Source organism: Heterodontus francisci, chromosome 25 (assembly GCF_036365525.1).
Source record: "Heterodontus francisci isolate sHetFra1 chromosome 25, sHetFra1.hap1, whole genome shotgun sequence".
NCBI classification, from domain to species: Eukaryota; Metazoa; Chordata; class Chondrichthyes; order Heterodontiformes; family Heterodontidae; genus Heterodontus; species Heterodontus francisci.
This window is the reverse complement of record NC_090395.1, coordinates 40,022,070-40,041,026: the sequence shown is the minus strand read 5'-3', so window position 1 is coordinate 40,041,026 and position 18,957 is coordinate 40,022,070. Positions and strand designations below refer to the sequence as shown.

Sequence of the window (18,957 nt, the reverse complement as noted above, 5' to 3'; positions counted from 1 at the left end):
TCAGATAGTGCAGCAATCCTTTGATGTTGCACTAAATTGTCAGCCTACAATGTGTACTCAAGCCTATAGCAGGGCTGAGCCCTTCAGATTCTGAGGACAGAATTCCATCAATTTGGCCAAAGTAACACTTATCCAACACATTTGAGATACTTCGCTACCCACATTAAGAATTTCTCAAACCTGGTTCAGGTAGGAAAATTCTACCATCTGTAACACCAGAGCATATTTTGGCCAAAGAACAGAAACTGATGGAAATACTGCAGGTCAGCCAGCACCAATGAAGAAAACACAAGAGTTAATGTTTCAAGTGTACATCCCAATGAAATGCAGCTTGTCTGAAATATTAAACTTCTGTCTTCAGTACAGATGCTGACTGGTGTGCTGAGTTTTCAGTATATTGTTTTTGCTTCAGAGTTTTAGCATTTAAGATCAACTTGCATTATATAGTGCCATTCACGACCTCAGGGTGTCTCAAGTGTTTTCAATTTAAAAAGTACTTTTGAAGTGTAGTCACTGTTCTTGCATTATATCAAACTTTCTCTTTCCTTGCACACCTTTAACAGTAGTTTAGGCTTCAACACTTCAAACGTAAGCTTTTTTAAAATACAAATTTTCCATTCAGTTACTTGCAAAATTATTCTCACGTTTACAGTCTAGTTATAAAATATCTCCTTTTACTGAAACCTAGTTTCAATTTACCATTTTCTGTATTATTGAGCGTCTAACTTGTTTTCCCCACATCTCAGTTGTAACATTTGAAATATTAAAAGGCTTCCTATCCACCAGAAGATTTTATGAATGGTAAACATGAACTGAGACTTCCTTAATATACATCTACTTACAGATCTCCTATGGCACTGCTTACAGGTGGGACAGAGGATTCAATGTTCTATAACAATAGGAGTGTTCAGGTCATATCAAGTAACATTACTGCAACTAAGATTCTAAGATTTTTTTTCCAGAACTTTGGGGATTGAATTTCACAATTCAGTCCATTATTCTGTGAAAACGGCAGATGAACTGCCTTTACTTTATCCATATTCCTTTACCCATGAATTTATTTTTTATATCTTAGATAACAAGTATTCAGTTGCATTGGGAAAGGAGAATGGTGTTTACCTGCACTTGGGTGCAGCTCGGTGCTTTTGTCGTAATGGAAGCAATCCTGCGCTTTGCTGGCAATGAGAGATGTTCCAAATGTTTGGCAGCAATAGACTGAGATCCTAGAATTTGCCAGTACTGCAATAGAGTTGCTAATGTTTGGCAATCCTTTAATCTGGCATCACTCTGGGAGAACTGAAATGGCCTTTTGGCAGAACTGTGGAAAGTGGAGCTGAGGTTTGACACAACCAGGAATTAAAACTTCAATGATGTTTGTCATCAGTCATGAGGGAAGGAGCAGGATCCAGGCCTGACAGCACAGGGTAGAAGATTCTGAACTTGATAACACTGGTTTGTGACTTTATAAGGGATCTTGAAGCACTGAATTCGTAATTGGCTCTGAGATGTTATCTATACTACTGCTGCTATAAGGAAATGTAAATATTCTACTTGATATCAATGGGACACAGCTGACAATTGGAACTTTCAAAGTTCCAGGCACCTGTGTTAGTTGCAAAAGTAAAGTCAAAATTATAAGGAAAAATTGTTTCTGCACCTCTGTGTCTGACAACTATTGGGAATTATTTTCAAATAACAGGTGATAATCAGAGAGTTTGCTTCAAATAAACTCAAAATTGCAATGAGGAATGACCATCTCTGCCCGCTTAATATGCTTTCTGAAGTTTATAGAACACAGAACAAAAGCTAGAACAGGTATGTAATCAACGCCCATTTTAAAAAAAATCAATTTTTGGCATTTGTCCTCTTCAAATAATTATGAAAAGCAAATGAGTATAAACTGCCAGAAGCTAAAGATAAAATATTCTGGCAGTTCAACTATTAAATAGTAATGATGGATCCTGGAAAAGTTGTTACTTGCTCACTCTAAACATTCCAAATTTGAGTTGCAGGTAGCAGGGTCACAGATCCAGATAAATTCCGAGCTTTCGGAATAAGTCGAGGCCCTAACAAAGATATGAATAAAATGGACAGGAAAAGACCAACCAGCTGGTCTATCAAGTCTGTCCCATAGTCACACTGCATTTAATCATCATGCCTCTCAATGCTCCCACTCACCAGCGACCATGTCACTTCCTGGGAGAGGCAAAAAAAATACAATTGAACAAAGCTAGGACAATTTAGGGAAAAGATAATTCTGGGAAATTTCTCTAACACCTGAAAACAATCAAACAAATTCTAGGAAACCAGTGACCACAAGGCATACCATACATCAAGTAAAAACTTTAATGAAAGCAACTAAAAAGAAAGGCAATTCAATTGACAAATGCAATGATATTATTGCAAAATATGGATTAAAACATTTGTTTGAGCTCTTACTTTGGATTTAATAGAGAAAAAAACTGCAGCTAAAAATCACCATGGCCAGACTGTGCAGTTAGAGAGGAGTTTGATTTGGTATGTACCATCACAAATGTGGCAATGTGACAGGAAGGATGAAGGGTCAGCAAAAGACAGGCCATATGAGAGCAGCCAAGGCTCGAACAAGCCAAGAATTTGAGGTGGGAACGGGAGTGAAAAATCACAGCAGTTTATCAGGTCTGGAAGAGGAATACTAGCGCAGAGGACCCCAGCAAGTTGAGGTATTTGTTTTCATGGCCTGAGTACACAGAAATGAGGCTGTTTTAAGGCCAAAATTGAAGCTGTAGCTTGGGGGCAAGTGAACTGTAATTAACATCTTGGAAGCCCCAAGAATGTTAATATATTCTAAAGATTCTAAATGATTGATTTTTTCTTTGGCGAAAGCTCAGTTACCTGTTGATTTTCCTCCCTGTGTGAGGTAAGTTAACGAGAATGAGAAGAGGAAGAAACTATTCAACAGAACCACACACTTAACAGAACCTGCAACAGCATCCAGAATCAAAGCAACTCTTCTAAAGTCATCCAGTGTCAGGGACGATGAGATTAATTATGAAAATCCTAATACATGACAGGTGTCAGAGGAAAATGATGACATATAAATGTAGCAGGTTGTCATGGAGACATTTAAAATGGGTAAACTCTCAGACAAGGTATTTACGCTAGAGTTAAAGCACTACAATATGCTGAATAAGTATTTGAAATAACATTGGACGTGGAAGTACTTCGCTCAGAGGGCTTTAAAACAAATTAAAAATTCTACTTGTTAGATAGGTTTAGGTTGGGTCCTTTTCTGCATGCTTCTATAAAGCAAAGATTGGGTCTGTAATACAAAGCCAGACAACCACCGCAGTTTTGTACATGGCACAGAAAAACTGCTCATGTTTTTCTTCAAAAGGACCAGAGTTCATACTGTATAACTTGAGCATTTTATAGTTGTTTTAAACGATATTTGGCTGTATCAAAGTGTTTCATTAAACTCATTTTTAAGCTAAATGCTGTCAACCAAGAGGAGTTCAAAATATTCACTTACAACATTCTGTTTCTTCTGGAGTTCCTCTAAAAGCTCAATAATGCTCTCATCTGCTAAATCAAAAGGAGTTTGACCCTGCAAACATAACATAACAACCCATTGTAAATAGTCGTGATTCAAAGAAATTAGGTTGTTTAGACTTACATGTGCAGTTCTCACCTAGGTTATCAAGGACAGGGGTGCAGTTAAGAGAAGGGAGAAGAGTACAGCTGAAAAGACTAAGGGCTGAATTTTACTGGCTCTTCAACGGCGCGGGGGCTGGTAAAATTCTGCAGAGAGGTCCGCCTCGACCCGCGATGCCGAGAAGGGCCCGTTGCATATTACCAGCGATGGGGGGATCTCGGTGCGCCCCTCTTCCCTCGCGGCAGGCCTGCATCTCCACATGCAAATTAACGTTAATAAGATGCAAGTATATTTACCTGCAGGCGGCAGCCATCCCACACCGATTTCACAGCTGCCATTCACGATCCATGCGCCTTCGGAACTCTGTATGGAGTTCCAAGGTGAGAACCTGGTGGAGAGGGGGGAATTTTCATAGTGGGAGGGGTAGAAGAGCGGGGAAAACAATTTTGATTGGATGTGGGGATAATGGGAAGGGGTGGAAGAGCAAAAGACTGAAGGGGGGTGGGGTGGGGGGGGGGGGGGATGTTCGGCTATTTGTAAAAGCCAATGGTTGGTCATTTCGGGCAATGAAATGACCATTGGGGGAATTGGGGAAGGGCCTCCACACCTTCATTACTTAATAAAAAATTGCACTTAGGCACCTTTAAATATGGAAATCATAAGGGTTTAAAGCCCTTTAGAAATGGCGCCGGTGCATGTGCAGTGGCACCGGACGCCATTGCCGGGGACCTGGCGGCCGCCCCCTCTACATCAGGGGCAGCCGCTCCGCCCCCTCCGTTTAAACGAGTGCCCGTGCATAATATCACCAGGGCTCCTTGGTGGCGTTTTCACGTCAGAAGGTTGCCGAGTTGAAAGCGCGCCGCCATGGAGTGCATGTACCATTCAAATTCAGGCCCAAGTATTTCCCTATAGAAAAAGGAAGGACAACTGGTGGGCAAGCCAGCACATCTTAAACAAAACTAAAAAAATATAGTACCCTAGACAGCTGTTTTTCTTAAAGTAAAAATGTTCTGAACTGCTGCAATTTCCATTGGTCTCTCGTTTTAAAAATATTTCACTACATGGTGCAGATTGAAGGACTGCTACCCAACCTGAACCCAACATGGGTCAGGTTGCACTTGCAGGTCCAGCATTCGGGCTCAGGTCGGACACGCTCTATCACAGGTAAGTGGCTGCAATGTTAATTTAATTCTTGGACTAGAAAGGTGGTTTTGTTATAGTTATTTTAAGCTTGTGCAGATCAGCAACAAAGTGAAAAACAGAAGGTAAGTTAACTGATGGTTGGGTCGGGTCGGGCCGGCACGGGAAAAAATGGAAGGACTCTGGTCAGGTCAGATGTGGTTCTGTCGGGCTCGGGTTGGGTTTTTTTTTTTTTGCAGACTCGAGCAGGCCTTTAGTGCAGATGCCAACATAATTTTGACTTCAAATGTAGTACATGGGGAGACTGCAAGCAAATACCTGACGCCTCACTACAGGAGAAAATTAGAAGCAACAGCCCAAGGTCATTAAATAAAAAGTAAAATACTGTGGATGCTGGAAATCAGAAATAGAAACAAAGTGCTGGAACTACTCAGTAGGTCTGGCAGCACCTGTGGAGAGAGAAGCAGAGTTAACGTTTCAGGTCAGTGACCTTTCATCAGAACTGGCACAGGTTAGAAATGTAATAGGTTTTAAGTAAAGTGGGGTGGGGGGTTGCAGGGGAGAAAGAGAACAAATGGAAGGTGTGTGAAAGGACAGAGGGCCGGAGAGGTTAACGGACAAGGTCATCAGGAGGCAAAGGCAAAGAGTGTGCGCTAACGGTGTGGTGAAAGACAAAGCATTAGTGCAGAGCAAGTATTAATGACAAAACAATGAATAGCCCTCGTCAAAAGCACAAACATGAAAAACCCAGTTTAAGGCAGGTACATGGTTTAAAAAAAATAAAATAAAAAAGGTCCAGTCATGCTCTGAAATTATTAAACTCAATGTTCAGTCCAGAAGGCTGCAAAGTACCTAATCGGAAAATGTGGTGCTGTTCCTCGAGCTTGCGTTGATGTTCACCGGAACACTGCAGCAGGCCAAAGACAGAAATGTGGGTAAGAGAGTAGGGGGATACATTGAAATCGCAAGCAACCGGAAGCTCGGAGTCATGTTTTCAGACTGAGTGGAGGCGTTCCGCAAAGCACTCACCCGATCTGTGCTTGGTCTTCCCTATGTAGAGGAGGCCGCATTGTGAGCAGCAAACACAATAAACTAAATTGAAGAAAGTACAAGTAAATCGCTGCTTCACCTGAAAGGAGTGCCTGGGGCCTTGGATGGTGAGGAGAGAGGAGGTCAAAGGACAGGTATTACATCTCCTGCAATTGCATGGCAAGGTGCTGTGGGAAGGGGATGAGGCATCGGGGGTAATGAGCAGTGGTCCAGGGTGTCGCGGAGGGAACAATCCCTCCAGAATGCTGACAGGGGAGGTGAGGGGAAGATGTGTTTGGTGGCGGCATCACGCTGGAGGTGGCGGAAAATGATCCTTTGGATGTGGAGGTTGGTGGGGTGAAAAGTGAGGACAAGGGGAACCCCGTCGCAGTTCTGGGAGGGAGGGGAAGGGGTGAGCGCAGAAGTGCGGAAAATGGGTCGGACACGGCTGAGGGCCCTGTCGACAACATTGTGGGGTAATCCTCGGTTAAGGAACAAGGAAGACATATCAGAAGCGCTGTTGTGGAAGGTTTCATCGTCAGAACAAATGCGTCGGAGACGGAGAAATTGGGAGAATGGAATGAAGTCCTTACAGGAAGCAGGATGTGAACAAGTATATTCGAGGTAGCTATGGGAGTTGGGGAGCTTATAATGAATATTAGTGGATAGTCTGTCTCCAGAGGTGGAGACAGATAAGTCAATGAGGGGAAGGGAAGTGTTGGAGATGGACCCATGTAAAGGTGAGAGAAGGGTGGAAATTAGAAGCAACGTTGAAGTAGTTTTACAGTTCGGGCGGGGGGGAAAAGAGCAGAAAACTGCACCAATAGAGTCATCAATGTACTGGAAAGAGAGTTGGGGGAGGGGTCTCAGTAGGATTGGAACAAATGTTCGACATACCCACAAAAAGACAAGTATAACTAGGACCCATGCAGGTACCCAGAGCAACCCGTTTTATTTGTAGGAAGTGAGTGGAGTTGAAGGAGAAGTTGTTCAATGTGAGAACAAGTTCAACCAGGTGGATTAGGGTGGTTATGAATGGGGACTGGTTGGGCCTCTGTTCAAGGAAGAAGCAGAGAGCCCTCAAACCATCCTGGTTCGGGATGGAGATAGAGAGATTGGATACCCATGCAGAAGAGGCAGCGGGTTAGGACCAGGAAACTGGAAATTGTCAAAATGATGTAGGGTGTCATAAGAGTCTGGCCCAGGGGAGAAAAAATAGAGTCAAGATAAGAAACAGTTCAGTGGGGCAGGAACAGGCTGAAGCAATGGTTTCCCAAGACAGTCCTGATTGTGGATTTTAGGAAGGAGGTAGAAGCAGGCTCTTCAGAGTTGCAGGACGACTAAGTTGGAAGGTGTAGAGGGAAGATCTCTGGAGGAGATGTGGTCCCTCTGGCCTCCTACCCGCTCTTTATCTTACATTAACTATCAGAGACACATCGGACGTCTCTGTTTATCCACTCCCCTTACTCACTGTAACCTGTCTCCCTCCAAACTTGCTGCACTCCGTTTTCTCCGGTCTAACTGTGACATTGTGATCAAACCTGTTGACAAGGGTGGTGCTGTTGTTGTCTGGTGTACCGACCTCTACCTTGCAGAGGCTGAGTGCCAACTCTCAGGCACTTCTTTCTACCTCCTCCAGGACCATGACCCCACCACTGAACATCAAGTCACTGCCTACAGGACTGTCACTGGCCTCACCTCCTCCACAGATCTTCCCTCTACAACTTCTAACCTCATAATCCTACAATCCCTGACAGCCCGCTTCTACCTCCTTCCCAAAATCCACAAACAAGACTGTCCTGACAAACCCATCGCTTCAGCCTGTTCCTGCCCCCACTGAACTTATTTCTTCCTATCCTGACTATTTTTTTCTCCCCGGTTCAGTCTTTTCCCACCTACATCTGAGACTCTTCTGACTCCCTACGTCATTTTGACAATTTCCAGTTTCCTGGTCCTAAGCACCTCCTCTTCACTATGGACGTCCAATCTTTCTACACCTCCGGCCTCCACCAGGATGGTTTGAGGGCTCTCTGCTTCTTCCTTGAACTGAGGCCCAACCAGTCCCCATCCACCACCATCCTCCTCCGCCTGGCTGAACTTGTTATCACATTGAACAACTTCTCCTTCAACTAAAACGGGTTGCTCTGGGTACCTGCATGGGTCCTAGTTATGCCTGTCTTTTTGTGGGCTATGTTGAACATTCCTTGTTCCAGTGTTACTCAGGCCCCCTCCCCCAACTCTCTTTCCAGTACATTGATGACTGTATTGGTGCCGTTTCCTGCTCTCGCCCCGAACTGGAAAACTTCATCAACGTTGCTTCCAATTTCCACCCCTCTTTCACCTTTACATGGGTCCATCTCCAACACTTCCCTTCCTTGACTTCTCTGAATCCATCACTGGGGATAGACTGTCCACTAATATTCATTATAAGCCCACCGACTCCGACAGCTACCTCGAATACACTTCCTCACACCCTGCTTTCTGTAAGGACTCCATTCCATTCTCCCAATTTCTCCGTCTCCGCACATCGAATCTGATCATGCAACCTTCCACAACAGCGCTTCTGATATGTCTTCCTTTTGCCTCAACAGAGGATTACCATGCAATCGCAGGCAGTGTAATACCTGCCCTTTTACCTCCTGTCGCCTCACCATCCAAAGCCCCAAACACTCCTTCCATGTGAAGCAGCGATTTACGTCCTTTCAATTTAGTATACTGCATTCGCTGCACACAATGTAGTCTCCTCTACATTGGGGAGACCAAACACAGATTAGGTGACTGCTTTGCGGAACACCTCCACTAAGTCCGAAACACTAACCCTGAGCTTCCAGTTGCTTGCCATTTCAACACCCACCCCCTGCTCTCATGCCCACATATCTGTCTTTGGCCTGCTGCAGGGTTCCAGTGAACATCAATGCAAGCTTGAGGACAGCACCTCATTTTCCAATTAGGCATTCTACACTGAACATGGGAGTTCAATAATTTCGGAGCATGACTGGCCTTTTTTTAACCATGTGCCTGTCTTAAACTGGGTTTGTCATGTTCGTACTTTTGGCTAGGACTGTTTATTATTCTGTCATTAACACTCGCTCTGCACTAATGCTTTGTCTTTCACCACACCATTAGCACACTCTCTTTGCCCCATGACCTCCTCGTCAGTTAATCACTCTGGCCCTCTGTCCCATCACACACCTTCCATTTTGTTCTCTTCCCCCACCCCCACTTTACTTGCTTAAAACCTATTACAATTCTAACCTTTTCCAGTTCTGATGAAAGGTAACAGACCTGAAACGCTAACTCTGCAGCTCTCTCCACAGGTGCTGCCAAACCTGCTGAGCATTTCCAGCACACACTTTTTATTAGCCCAAGGTCATTATCGGATATCTCCCATCAGGTAACTAAGAGTGCCATGGCCTGGTAGCAGCTTTCTCATCATTACCTGTTGGCTACAAAAGCACATGATACAGGGATGAACAAGGCTATGTGCCTTTTGCTGAAATGCAACAGACCCTGAAACAAATTAACTATCAGCAATCAGTTATTGGTGTGATAGTCTTAAAGTTAAGTGCAAAGAACAAGGGAAGAACTGTTTGAAAAAAAATAAGACTTTTGTACTCAAGTACTTCTATTCTTTTAGAAAGTATGTTTTGGAATGGTTTCGGGCTAACTAGATCTGTCTGACTCTAGGAACACACTCACCAGCTGAGCATTCAGTAGTACCTACATACAATATTTGTTTTATTATATACACAGAAAGGATGTCAAGCAACATCTCCTTTCACTCTCCTGGAGTGAATCTACTAAAAAAATTACACTGATCGGTTATAGGTCTAAGTAGTCAGCTGAATGAAAGTGTACTGCTCATTTCATTGTTAAGGTATTTTATTAAAATTTAAGCAGCACCTATTCCTTGAAAATACTTCTCAAGCAGGACTATTAACGTGACCTCTTTTCCATACAAGTCCTAATCAAGTGCCTGGAATAGTAAAAGTACAGTAAATAGTAAAAGCTAGCAGACTAGCCAGATTCAATAGGTTCCAGCAGGAAAAAAACTGAAGAAGCTCTCTCCAAACAATCGAATTGAATTCAATCTTTAAAAATGGTTTCTTTCTGGGCTGGATTAGGAGGTTCCACATCCTGTGTGAAATACATTTCAACAGTCTCAATCCATTTCTAATCAAACATTCATTCACAACCAGCACTCAAATACAAAAATTTAGGTTTAAAAAAATGGTTTGCACCAGGAAAATCAGTTTATTAAAAGCAACTGACCACTTTGTTAACAGCTTCCATGTCAGAAAAGTTCTCCACGAGGATTCTACAGGCTTCTTCTTTGCACCAGTGAGCAGCAGCATGCAGTGGAGTCCACCCATCATTGTCCTTGATATTTACATCATATCCAGCCTGTATCAGGAGCCTTGAAAAAAGCACCATAGAGTCAGTCATTACTGCACAGAAGGAGGCTGTTCGGCCCACTGAGTTCATGCCATCTCTCTGTAGAGTAATCCAACCAGTCCCATTCCCCTGCTCTATCTCCATAGCACTTTAGTTTAATTTCCCCCAAGTGCCCATCCAATTTCCTTTTGAAATAATTCATCGCCCCTGCTTCCACTATCTTCGTATGCAGCGAGTTCCACTTCATTACCACTCGATGCATAAAAAAGTTTTTCCACACATCCCCTCTGTACCGTTTGCCCAAAACCTTAAATGCGTCCTCCAGTCCTTGTACCATCAGCTAATGGAAACAGCTTTTCTCTGTCTACCTTACCTAAACCTGTTATAATCTTGTACGTCTCTATCAAAACTCCCCTCAATCTCCTTTGCTCCAAGGAGAACCCCAGCTTCTCCAAACTAACCTTGCAGCTAAAATCCCTCCAACAAGAATTACAGTTTCTTGCCAAATTGGTGGTTTTATCTGGTTCTGATGAAAGGTCACAGACCTGAAACGTTAACTCTGCTTCACTCTCCATAGATGCTGCCAGACCTGCTGAGTATTTCCAGCACTTTGTTTTCCAGCATCTGCAGTATTTTGCTTTTATATTATGGTGATTTTATCTCTTTGGCCTTCTCCTGAAGGTAAAAAGCTGAAATACTCAACTGGTCAGATATTATGAAAAGTCATCAACCTGAAATGTTAACTGTTTCTCTCTCCACAGATTGCTGCCTGACCTGAGTATTTCCAGCATTTTCTGTTTTTATTTCAGATTTCCAGCACCCACAGTATGTTGCTTTTGACATGCCTTTTATGTCTGACACAAGACAACATTGTGAGTATGAAACACTCACATGAATTCAAGTTGCATGGAGGACTCAGATGAGCCCAGTCATACCCTTAATCATAGTTAAAATTTGAGTGGAGAATGTCTTACATAGCGAAAACTGGGGATGAAATCCTGAAACCCAAAACTTTCTGGGTTTGTTTACATATAGTTTAGCACGAGCTACACCACAAAGTAAGTACTGCACTGAGAAATCAGTGAATTTACTGAAACTGTTTTAAAAATAAGGTAATCATGTTTTTGAAAGAGAATACTGTATTTAGAGAAAGCAAAGAATCCATTTAGCATTTAGTTCTGCCAGACGAATAAGCAAAATACACTGAGCTGAAATAAGCTGAGTAACCGAATTACATAGACCAGGAAAGTCATATATTCAATCCCTGTATCTATGTTGAGAGGCACTTTGAAGCGAAGATATGAAGAGGGAGGGGGGATCATGGCAAGAGAACTGAAATTGGCATCAGTATCTGTGCCAAAGAAAGGAAAGAAAAACAGCCAGATTGCTAACCACTGACTCTTGAGGGAAGTATTCATGTTTGGGTATTAGACAAGGAGAGGAATGGACTCAACTGTGATGGTCTATAGTTAAATAGCCTGCCAATACTCAGTCAAGGCTCATGTGAATAATGGCCACTTCAAGTGAGATACCAGAGGGTGACCAGTGCCATATACCCACACCCAACAAAAGAGTGATGTTTTCAGAACAGCAAAAAAATTGTCAAAGAGAAAACAAAACAGTACTAAAGACATCTTATTCCATTTTATTACCTCACTATAATAGGTACGTAGACTTAGTCAGCAAGCAAAGACAGTCAAAGCTGCCTCTATTATTTCAAAAACCTCAATATAACCACAAAATATATTCTCACTGATGCTGTGGCCAGCACATTTCATTGTATTTTATCTCAAGCACTTACTTTAAAACCTCCAAGTAGCCTTTTGCAGCAGCCACATGCAGAGCTGTGCCACCTGATTTGGTGTTCCTTACATCTTCTATTTTGCCACTGTTCAACCACTGCCTGGCATCCTGCAGCATTCTGTGTTCCTCTTCTTTCCTCGCAGCCTCAACATCAATTCCTACGCAGGAAGAATGATATAGAAGATGAAGGGCATTTTATCGATCTATATTTTCTCAAATATATCCTAATCTAGACATATAAAACTTCGTATGTTTTTGAACCTTTGATGCAATACCTGTGCTCCAGGTGCATCATTTGGTTGCATGCCCTTGTTCCTTGCCAGGAGTTTAACACAACAAAGTTACCCATTTCTCAATAGGTTGTACATGTACCAAATAACAAACAGCTTCTTGTTCTTTCTATCTTTTTGAACACATATGACCATTACAAACACTATTAAATAACTAGACCAAAATCAGTTTTAATTCTTATTTTCAGATGATACACCAGCTTGACAATCATTATTCTATAATGAATGCAGAGTCTAGTAAATAATCTGGTATCTTAATAGTTTCTGAAGAACGTTTACACCAAACATTAACCTTTATTTTTTTTTCTGGAGATAATGACACTGCCATTTATAGTTTTTATTTTAGAATGCTGATTAGTTTCTGCATACTAGTATCATCTAACAATTCATGCTTGCGAGCAGTCGGTGTCTCAAGGATCCTTTCCCTTCAAGTTCATGTGAAGTGCACTCATCAGAATGGCAGAAGGCTCAGTGGCGCAATAACCAACAGGCTCAAAATACTTTACAACACTCCTTTTACAAATATTATGTTTACTAATTCAATTAATTGCAATGCTTCTTTTTAATTGATCACACAAATTAACAAATATGATTTATAGACAAGTACAATTGAATACTTAATCTTTGAGAGTTAGAATCGACCAAAATTACAGCAGCACTACATAAAGTGCTGCTTCCCCAATTTGATCTGCAGATATTCACTTGCTATGGGCTGATGGCATCGTATAGAGGCTTCTACTGTAATACAAGTACAGATCTCTGTACTTTGAGAGCCACATTGAAAACCAAGTGGATGCAATTACAGATTGAGTGAGGAGACTACAAACAATGTGCGCCACTATGCCGCTTTTAATATGTTTTAACCAAATCGGGTTCGATTCCGGGTACTGCCTGTGTGGAGTTTGCAAGTTCTCCCTGTGTCTGCGTGGGTTTTCTCCGGGTGCTCCGGTTTCCTCCCACAAGCCAAAAGACTTGCAGGTTGATAGGTAAATTGGCCATTATAAATTGTCACGAATATAGGTAGGTGGTAGGGAAATATAGGGACAGGTGGGGATGTTTGGTAGGAATATGGGATTAGTGTAGGATTAGTATAAATGGGTGGTTGATGTTCGGCACAGACTCGGTGGGCCGAAGGGCCTGTTTCAGTGCTGTATCTCTAATCTAATCTAATTTATAGTTATATATGGATGCTATTCTTCAATATGTACTGTTCTAACCCATTTTCCAGCAATTAAAATTAGAATTTCCTCCATAAAAACAATGTTAATTATACCTCCAGGTCATGTTGAAACAAAACTGGTAACATTTGAAAGAGCACAATACTGCACTGTGGAAGCTTAGTATGCTTATGAACTATTGGCCTGAATTTTATGTTCAGTGGCAAAGGGACTGTGCTCGCCACTGACATTGGAGAAAGCTACCCACAAAGATTTAGTGGGGTCTGTGGCAATTTTCCCTCTTACATCAATTTCTTTCTGGTGCCATCTATGGAGGATCTCTGGCGTCCAGGAACACTGAAGTCATCAAGCAAGCTGAGCAGCCAGAAGTAAAAAGCACTGATCATTGTTTATTTTTCTCTCTAAGATGAAGAAAAGTAAAGATTGGGACATGTACATGGGATTAAGCTAGAAGCAGAAATGTCATGAAATTATTTATTTTATTTAAAAATTCTGTGGATTTCTTTTTAAATCATGGAAGAGAATGACACCCCATACTTCTAAAATTACTTTTACAGGTCCAGAGAGGTTGTTCAGCTGCAATTACGACTTAGAACTCTGTTAAAAACACAGTTACACCTCATTCAACAAGGCTGAACTTTTTCAATGGTTTTTACAGCAAGCAACAGTTGAAGATCATGCCAATTCAGATTGTGTGGATTCCATCTGCAAAGAGTCCAATAGTGCACCCTGTGAAGGAGCAGGATATCACTGACAACAACTTCTGAATTTCTGCATTCAACTGTACATGTGCGGAGGCCAGAAGTTACTGTCAGTAATAACAAGTGCTGATAGTTTCACCAACATTACAACTGCAAATTCCAGCTGATACTGTCAAAATGATTTAAAATAGCATTTTAATGAATATTAAAAATGCTTGGCATGGAATATTTATCCCCGAGTTGACTTAAGAAATTACAACACCAGTCTGTGGTCTAATCTCTAAACTAAACATTGCAAATTATGGTATACAATTAAATTACTAATCAGTAGATTGGAAGTGGATGCTTAATATGCACATATGGGTGCAACACCTGAAAATGCCAAATGTTCTGATACTGTTGTAGTGTATTATAATCTGTTCCTACATGAGCCAAGAAGCCAAGTACAGACCACAATGTTCTGACACTGTAATGACAGCTAATCCAATAATTAGCATTTATACCAGCGCGTGAAAGATTGACTAACCTGTTATAACATTTACAATTACAGATACAATCAATTGCCTTAAAATATGATTCTTCTCAAATCTTACATTTCATTTTCACTTTAAGGCCACGACCAAATTTTTATCTGGATTCCAAATTTTTGTTCTATTTCCAAATTTGCTCTCATTTTGTTTGCCACCTTTTCTATGCTCATTTCTTTTGTCATTTATTGTATGCTATAACGCTGCTTTTCTTTTCCTACAGTTCCAATTATTGTCTATTTTTATTTATTTCAGTACATATTCATGCTTCTTTATAGGCTTTAGCATTTACATTACTTTTCAGAAATTTATTTTTTTAATTAAATTTATTTCATGTAAGTTGGAAATAAATGTACACAATAACCAAGAACCATAGGAATAAATACAGAAATAGTTAGAATTAGCTTAAATAATTTAAATATCCCCCAGTACACAGCTCACAAAATGAAACTAGCAGAAAGTAAACAATTTAGTCCAGATTGTGCGATGTGGGAGCAGTTTAAAGTTCAATGAGGATCCTGGTGTAGTGGTCACAGAACTGGACTGACCACGAAGTTCCGAACTTAAATCTAGCGATCTGTCGGCCAGTGGCAAATAAATTAAGTGCCAATGAAATCTGTGATTGCTGTAAAACCCAACTGGTTTACTCAAACTTCAGGGAACAGATCCCACCGCCCCTCCCAGCTGCCCTACACATGATTAGGGTCCACACAAAGTTGACTCACACTTGTTTTGCGCTGCTACCTCAGAGCAACTGGAGATAGGCAACGCCTACATCACCCACACACCTTACAACAATTGATTTAATTTGTAAAAAGCAAAATTTACACCCACTTTTCAGTCATTAACTAAATAATTATGAATATTATGCACAAATCTATACACCTGCAGGAAGACCAAGAGGGAAATTTAAAGAGTTGCAGGCAACTGAAGGTAAGTGTTTGAGCTCTGTATAATCTTAGTGAAGGCTCAGAAAGCATTTCAACCAATTGGCAGCTTTTGCCAAGGTTAGAGGAGTAAGGAATTAATATTTGACTGTCAAAATTGAAGGGAAAACAACCAAGGTACAGGCATAAGTCTACAAAGTAAGTCAGAGGCCAATAACGGCAGATGCTTGAAACACTCTTCCGCAAACAGCAATCTTTGCTAGATCAATCATTAATTTTAAAACTGAGTGATACCTTTTGATTAACCAAAAGGTATTAGGGATATGGGACATAGGTGGGTATATGGAGTTAGGTCACATCAGCCATGACCTCATTTGAAGGGTAGAACAGGCACAAAGGACTAAATGGCCTACTCCTGTTCCTGCATTCCTATGTTCCTAACTGCAGCTCATGTGGTCAACCATCATGGTCCATGAGACTGTCCCTGGTGACGCAAGTTCATGTGTTTTCAGATGATTGCAAGCAGTGAAAAATGCCAGTTCCCATATGTACACTAACAACACACAGCTTTACTTCAGCAACACCTCTTTCGACTCCTCCACTGTTGCTAAATCAGACTGCTCGTCGGACATCCAGTACTGGATGAGCAGAAATGTACTTCAACTAAATAGTGGGAATCTTCAGTCCATGCCACAAGCTCCATCCTTCTCCCTGGCAACAATCTGAAGCTGAAGCAGACTATTTGCAACCTTGGCATCATATTTGATCAGAGATGAGCATTCAACCACATAGTTACTGTGTCATTAAGATCACCTATTTGCACCTAGGTAACATCACCCGTCTCTGCCCCGCCTAGGCTTTTCTGCTGCTGAAATCCCTCATTCATGCCTTTGATACCTGTCGATTTGACTATTTTAATGTATTCCTAGTCAGCCTCTCATATTCTACTCTCGGTAAACTTGGTTTTCCAAAACTCTGATGTCGGTGCCCTAACCCTCACCTAATGCCATTTATCTGTCGCCTGTGTTCGCTAACCTACATTTGCTCCTGGTTAAGCAGTGCCTCGATTTTAAAATTCACATCCTTGTTTTCAAATACCTCCACGGCCTTGCCCCTTCCTATATATGATCTCCTCCAGTCCTACAACTCTGAGGTATCTGCGTTCCTCTAATTCTGGTCTCGGGCATCCCTGACTTTAATCGCTCCACCTTTGGTGACTGTGCCTTCAGCTGCCTAGGCTGCAAGCTCTAGAATTCCATCCCTAAACCTCTCCACTCACTTTCCTCAAAATCTATCTCTTTGACCAAACTTTTACCCATCTTCCCTAATATCTGTAAGTGGCTTGGTGTTATATTTTGTTTCAGAATGCCTCCGTGAAGCACCAGACCACATTTTATTAGGTTAAAGGCACTATATAAACACAAGTTGTTGCTAATGGGGAGAAATGAAAGACAGCAACAAGGCTAAAATAATGCAGAATGAAAGATTCAGAATAGAGTAAAATAGGTGTGCACTGTGTTCTTAGTTCCCAGATACTTTGGCAGTGTGCTTGACTTGGATGTTAAAATTACAATAATAAAGCTATTAACATCCAACTGTGTGTTTCAGTGAAGTAGGCAAACTGAAAACTTAATAGCTAAAACAGGAAGCCTGGAAATCCTTGAACATCCTAGACATACATATTTATAGATTTGCATCCTTATCCACTTAAATTACAGCTGCAGGTTTCTCTAAAAGGGGAAATAGTGAAATTCAACAACTGAAACATTCTCATCAATGTCACATAAATTAAAAAAGCATATCCGATATAACTGTTTCCATGCCAATTTTCATTAATATTCATCAGTGAGTTGCATTGGTTTGTAACAAATCCCAAGTCTCAACTCCATACAAGTACCTCAAGAGGGCAGACTTGTGCTGTTTAAACCTTGAATCAAAATGAGGGGACTTCGGTCAGCAGAATGAATTTTGTAAAAGTTTTGAATTATAAATAAGGTTAATTTTGTATTAAGTAATTTATTCTCTAATTATCCTTAAAAGGTTTGATGAAACAGCCTGGAATGTGTAAGATCACAGAACTTTACAGCAGATAATTACAATTATGATCTTCTCCATACGCCAGCTAAAAGTAGCGTAGGGAACACAGCATACCCCATTACCTTACTTTCGTAGATCTCACTAAGGTCTTCTTCACAGTCAGCAAAGCAGGGCTCTACAAGATTTTGGGAATAATTGGCCGTCTACCGAAGCTCCTCAGTCTCATCTGCTCCATGACAACATACACTGCACTGTACAGTTTGATGGCTCCACTTCTGATAGTTTCAGAATGAAGAATGGAGTGAAACAGGGTTGTGTCCCAACCCCCACTCTGCTTGGCATCATCTTCTCCATGTTCTTGATCTTCACCTTCCCTGCAGATATGGAAGGAGTCTACTTGCACACTAGGTCAGACGGCAAGCTCTACAACTATCAAGGCTGAAAGTGAAGACAAAAACACATCGTGTCCTGATCAGAGAACTCTACGCTGATGATGCTGCGCTAGTCGCTCACACCGAAACTCATGGACTGTCTCTCATGCTTGTAACTTGTTCGCCTTGACTATAAGGACTAAGAAAATGGGTGGTCATGGGATATGGTGTTGCATCCCCACTCCAATCACACTAAATAACACCCCACTGGAACTGGTTAGCAAATTCTGTTATCTTGGGTCAATGGTGACAATCTGTCCCTTGATGCAGAGCTCGATACGTATAGGGAAAGCAGCTATCACCTTTGGCTGACATGCAAAAGGCACATGGGATAACACCAAGCTGACACTTAGGACCAAGCTGATGCTTTATAAGGCCTGTGTTCACAGCACTTTGATGTACGACTGTGAAACATGAGCAAGTTACAGCTACCAGGAAAAGTAGCTCAATAATTTCCATCTTCGCTGTCTGTGGTGTGTTATGGATATATCCTGGCAGAACAAAATCACAATTGCAGCAGTCCTCTCAAAGGCAGAGCTCCCAACTATGTTGGCACTAATCAAATAGAGGCGGCTTCGGTGGATCGGACACATCCACAGGATGGAAGAGAGTCACATACCCAAGGACCTTCTGTATGGTGAGGTAGCCAGGGCCAGCAATTAGTGGGGCGACCAAAGCTCTGCTTCAAGGACGCTTGCAAGCGTGACATGAAACCCCTAAATGTCGACTATTGAACCTGGAGTCAGCAGCTGGCAAAAGAGGGAAATGACGACACAGCCGGTGTTCACTACCACCACGACCAGTTGCTACAGCAGCTTGGCAACAGGCAGCAACATCAAAAACAACTCACAGCGTCACCTGCCAGCTTCACGTGCAGCACCTGTGGCAGAATGTGCATCTCAAGG

The 18,957-nt window shown here is 41.7% G+C and overlaps 1 protein-coding gene across 5 annotated transcripts in view; it reads right to left on the bottom strand.

The window, feature by feature from the left end:
- LOC137383839 (protein phosphatase 1 regulatory subunit 12A-like) overlaps window positions 1–18,957 on the bottom strand; it is a 333,936-nt gene that overhangs the window by 192,738 nt on the left and 122,241 nt on the right. For all 5 annotated transcript variants that reach the window (XM_068057118.1, XM_068057119.1, XM_068057120.1 and 2 more), the window contains 3 exons: window positions 12,000–12,159; window positions 10,076–10,220; window positions 3,512–3,586 (listed from right to left, as the gene is read on the bottom strand). In XM_068057118.1, the coding sequence (XP_067913219.1) occupies window positions 3,512–3,586; window positions 10,076–10,220; window positions 12,000–12,159 (380 nt within the window). The remainder of the gene's footprint in view (window positions 1–3,511; window positions 3,587–10,075; window positions 10,221–11,999; window positions 12,160–18,957) is intronic.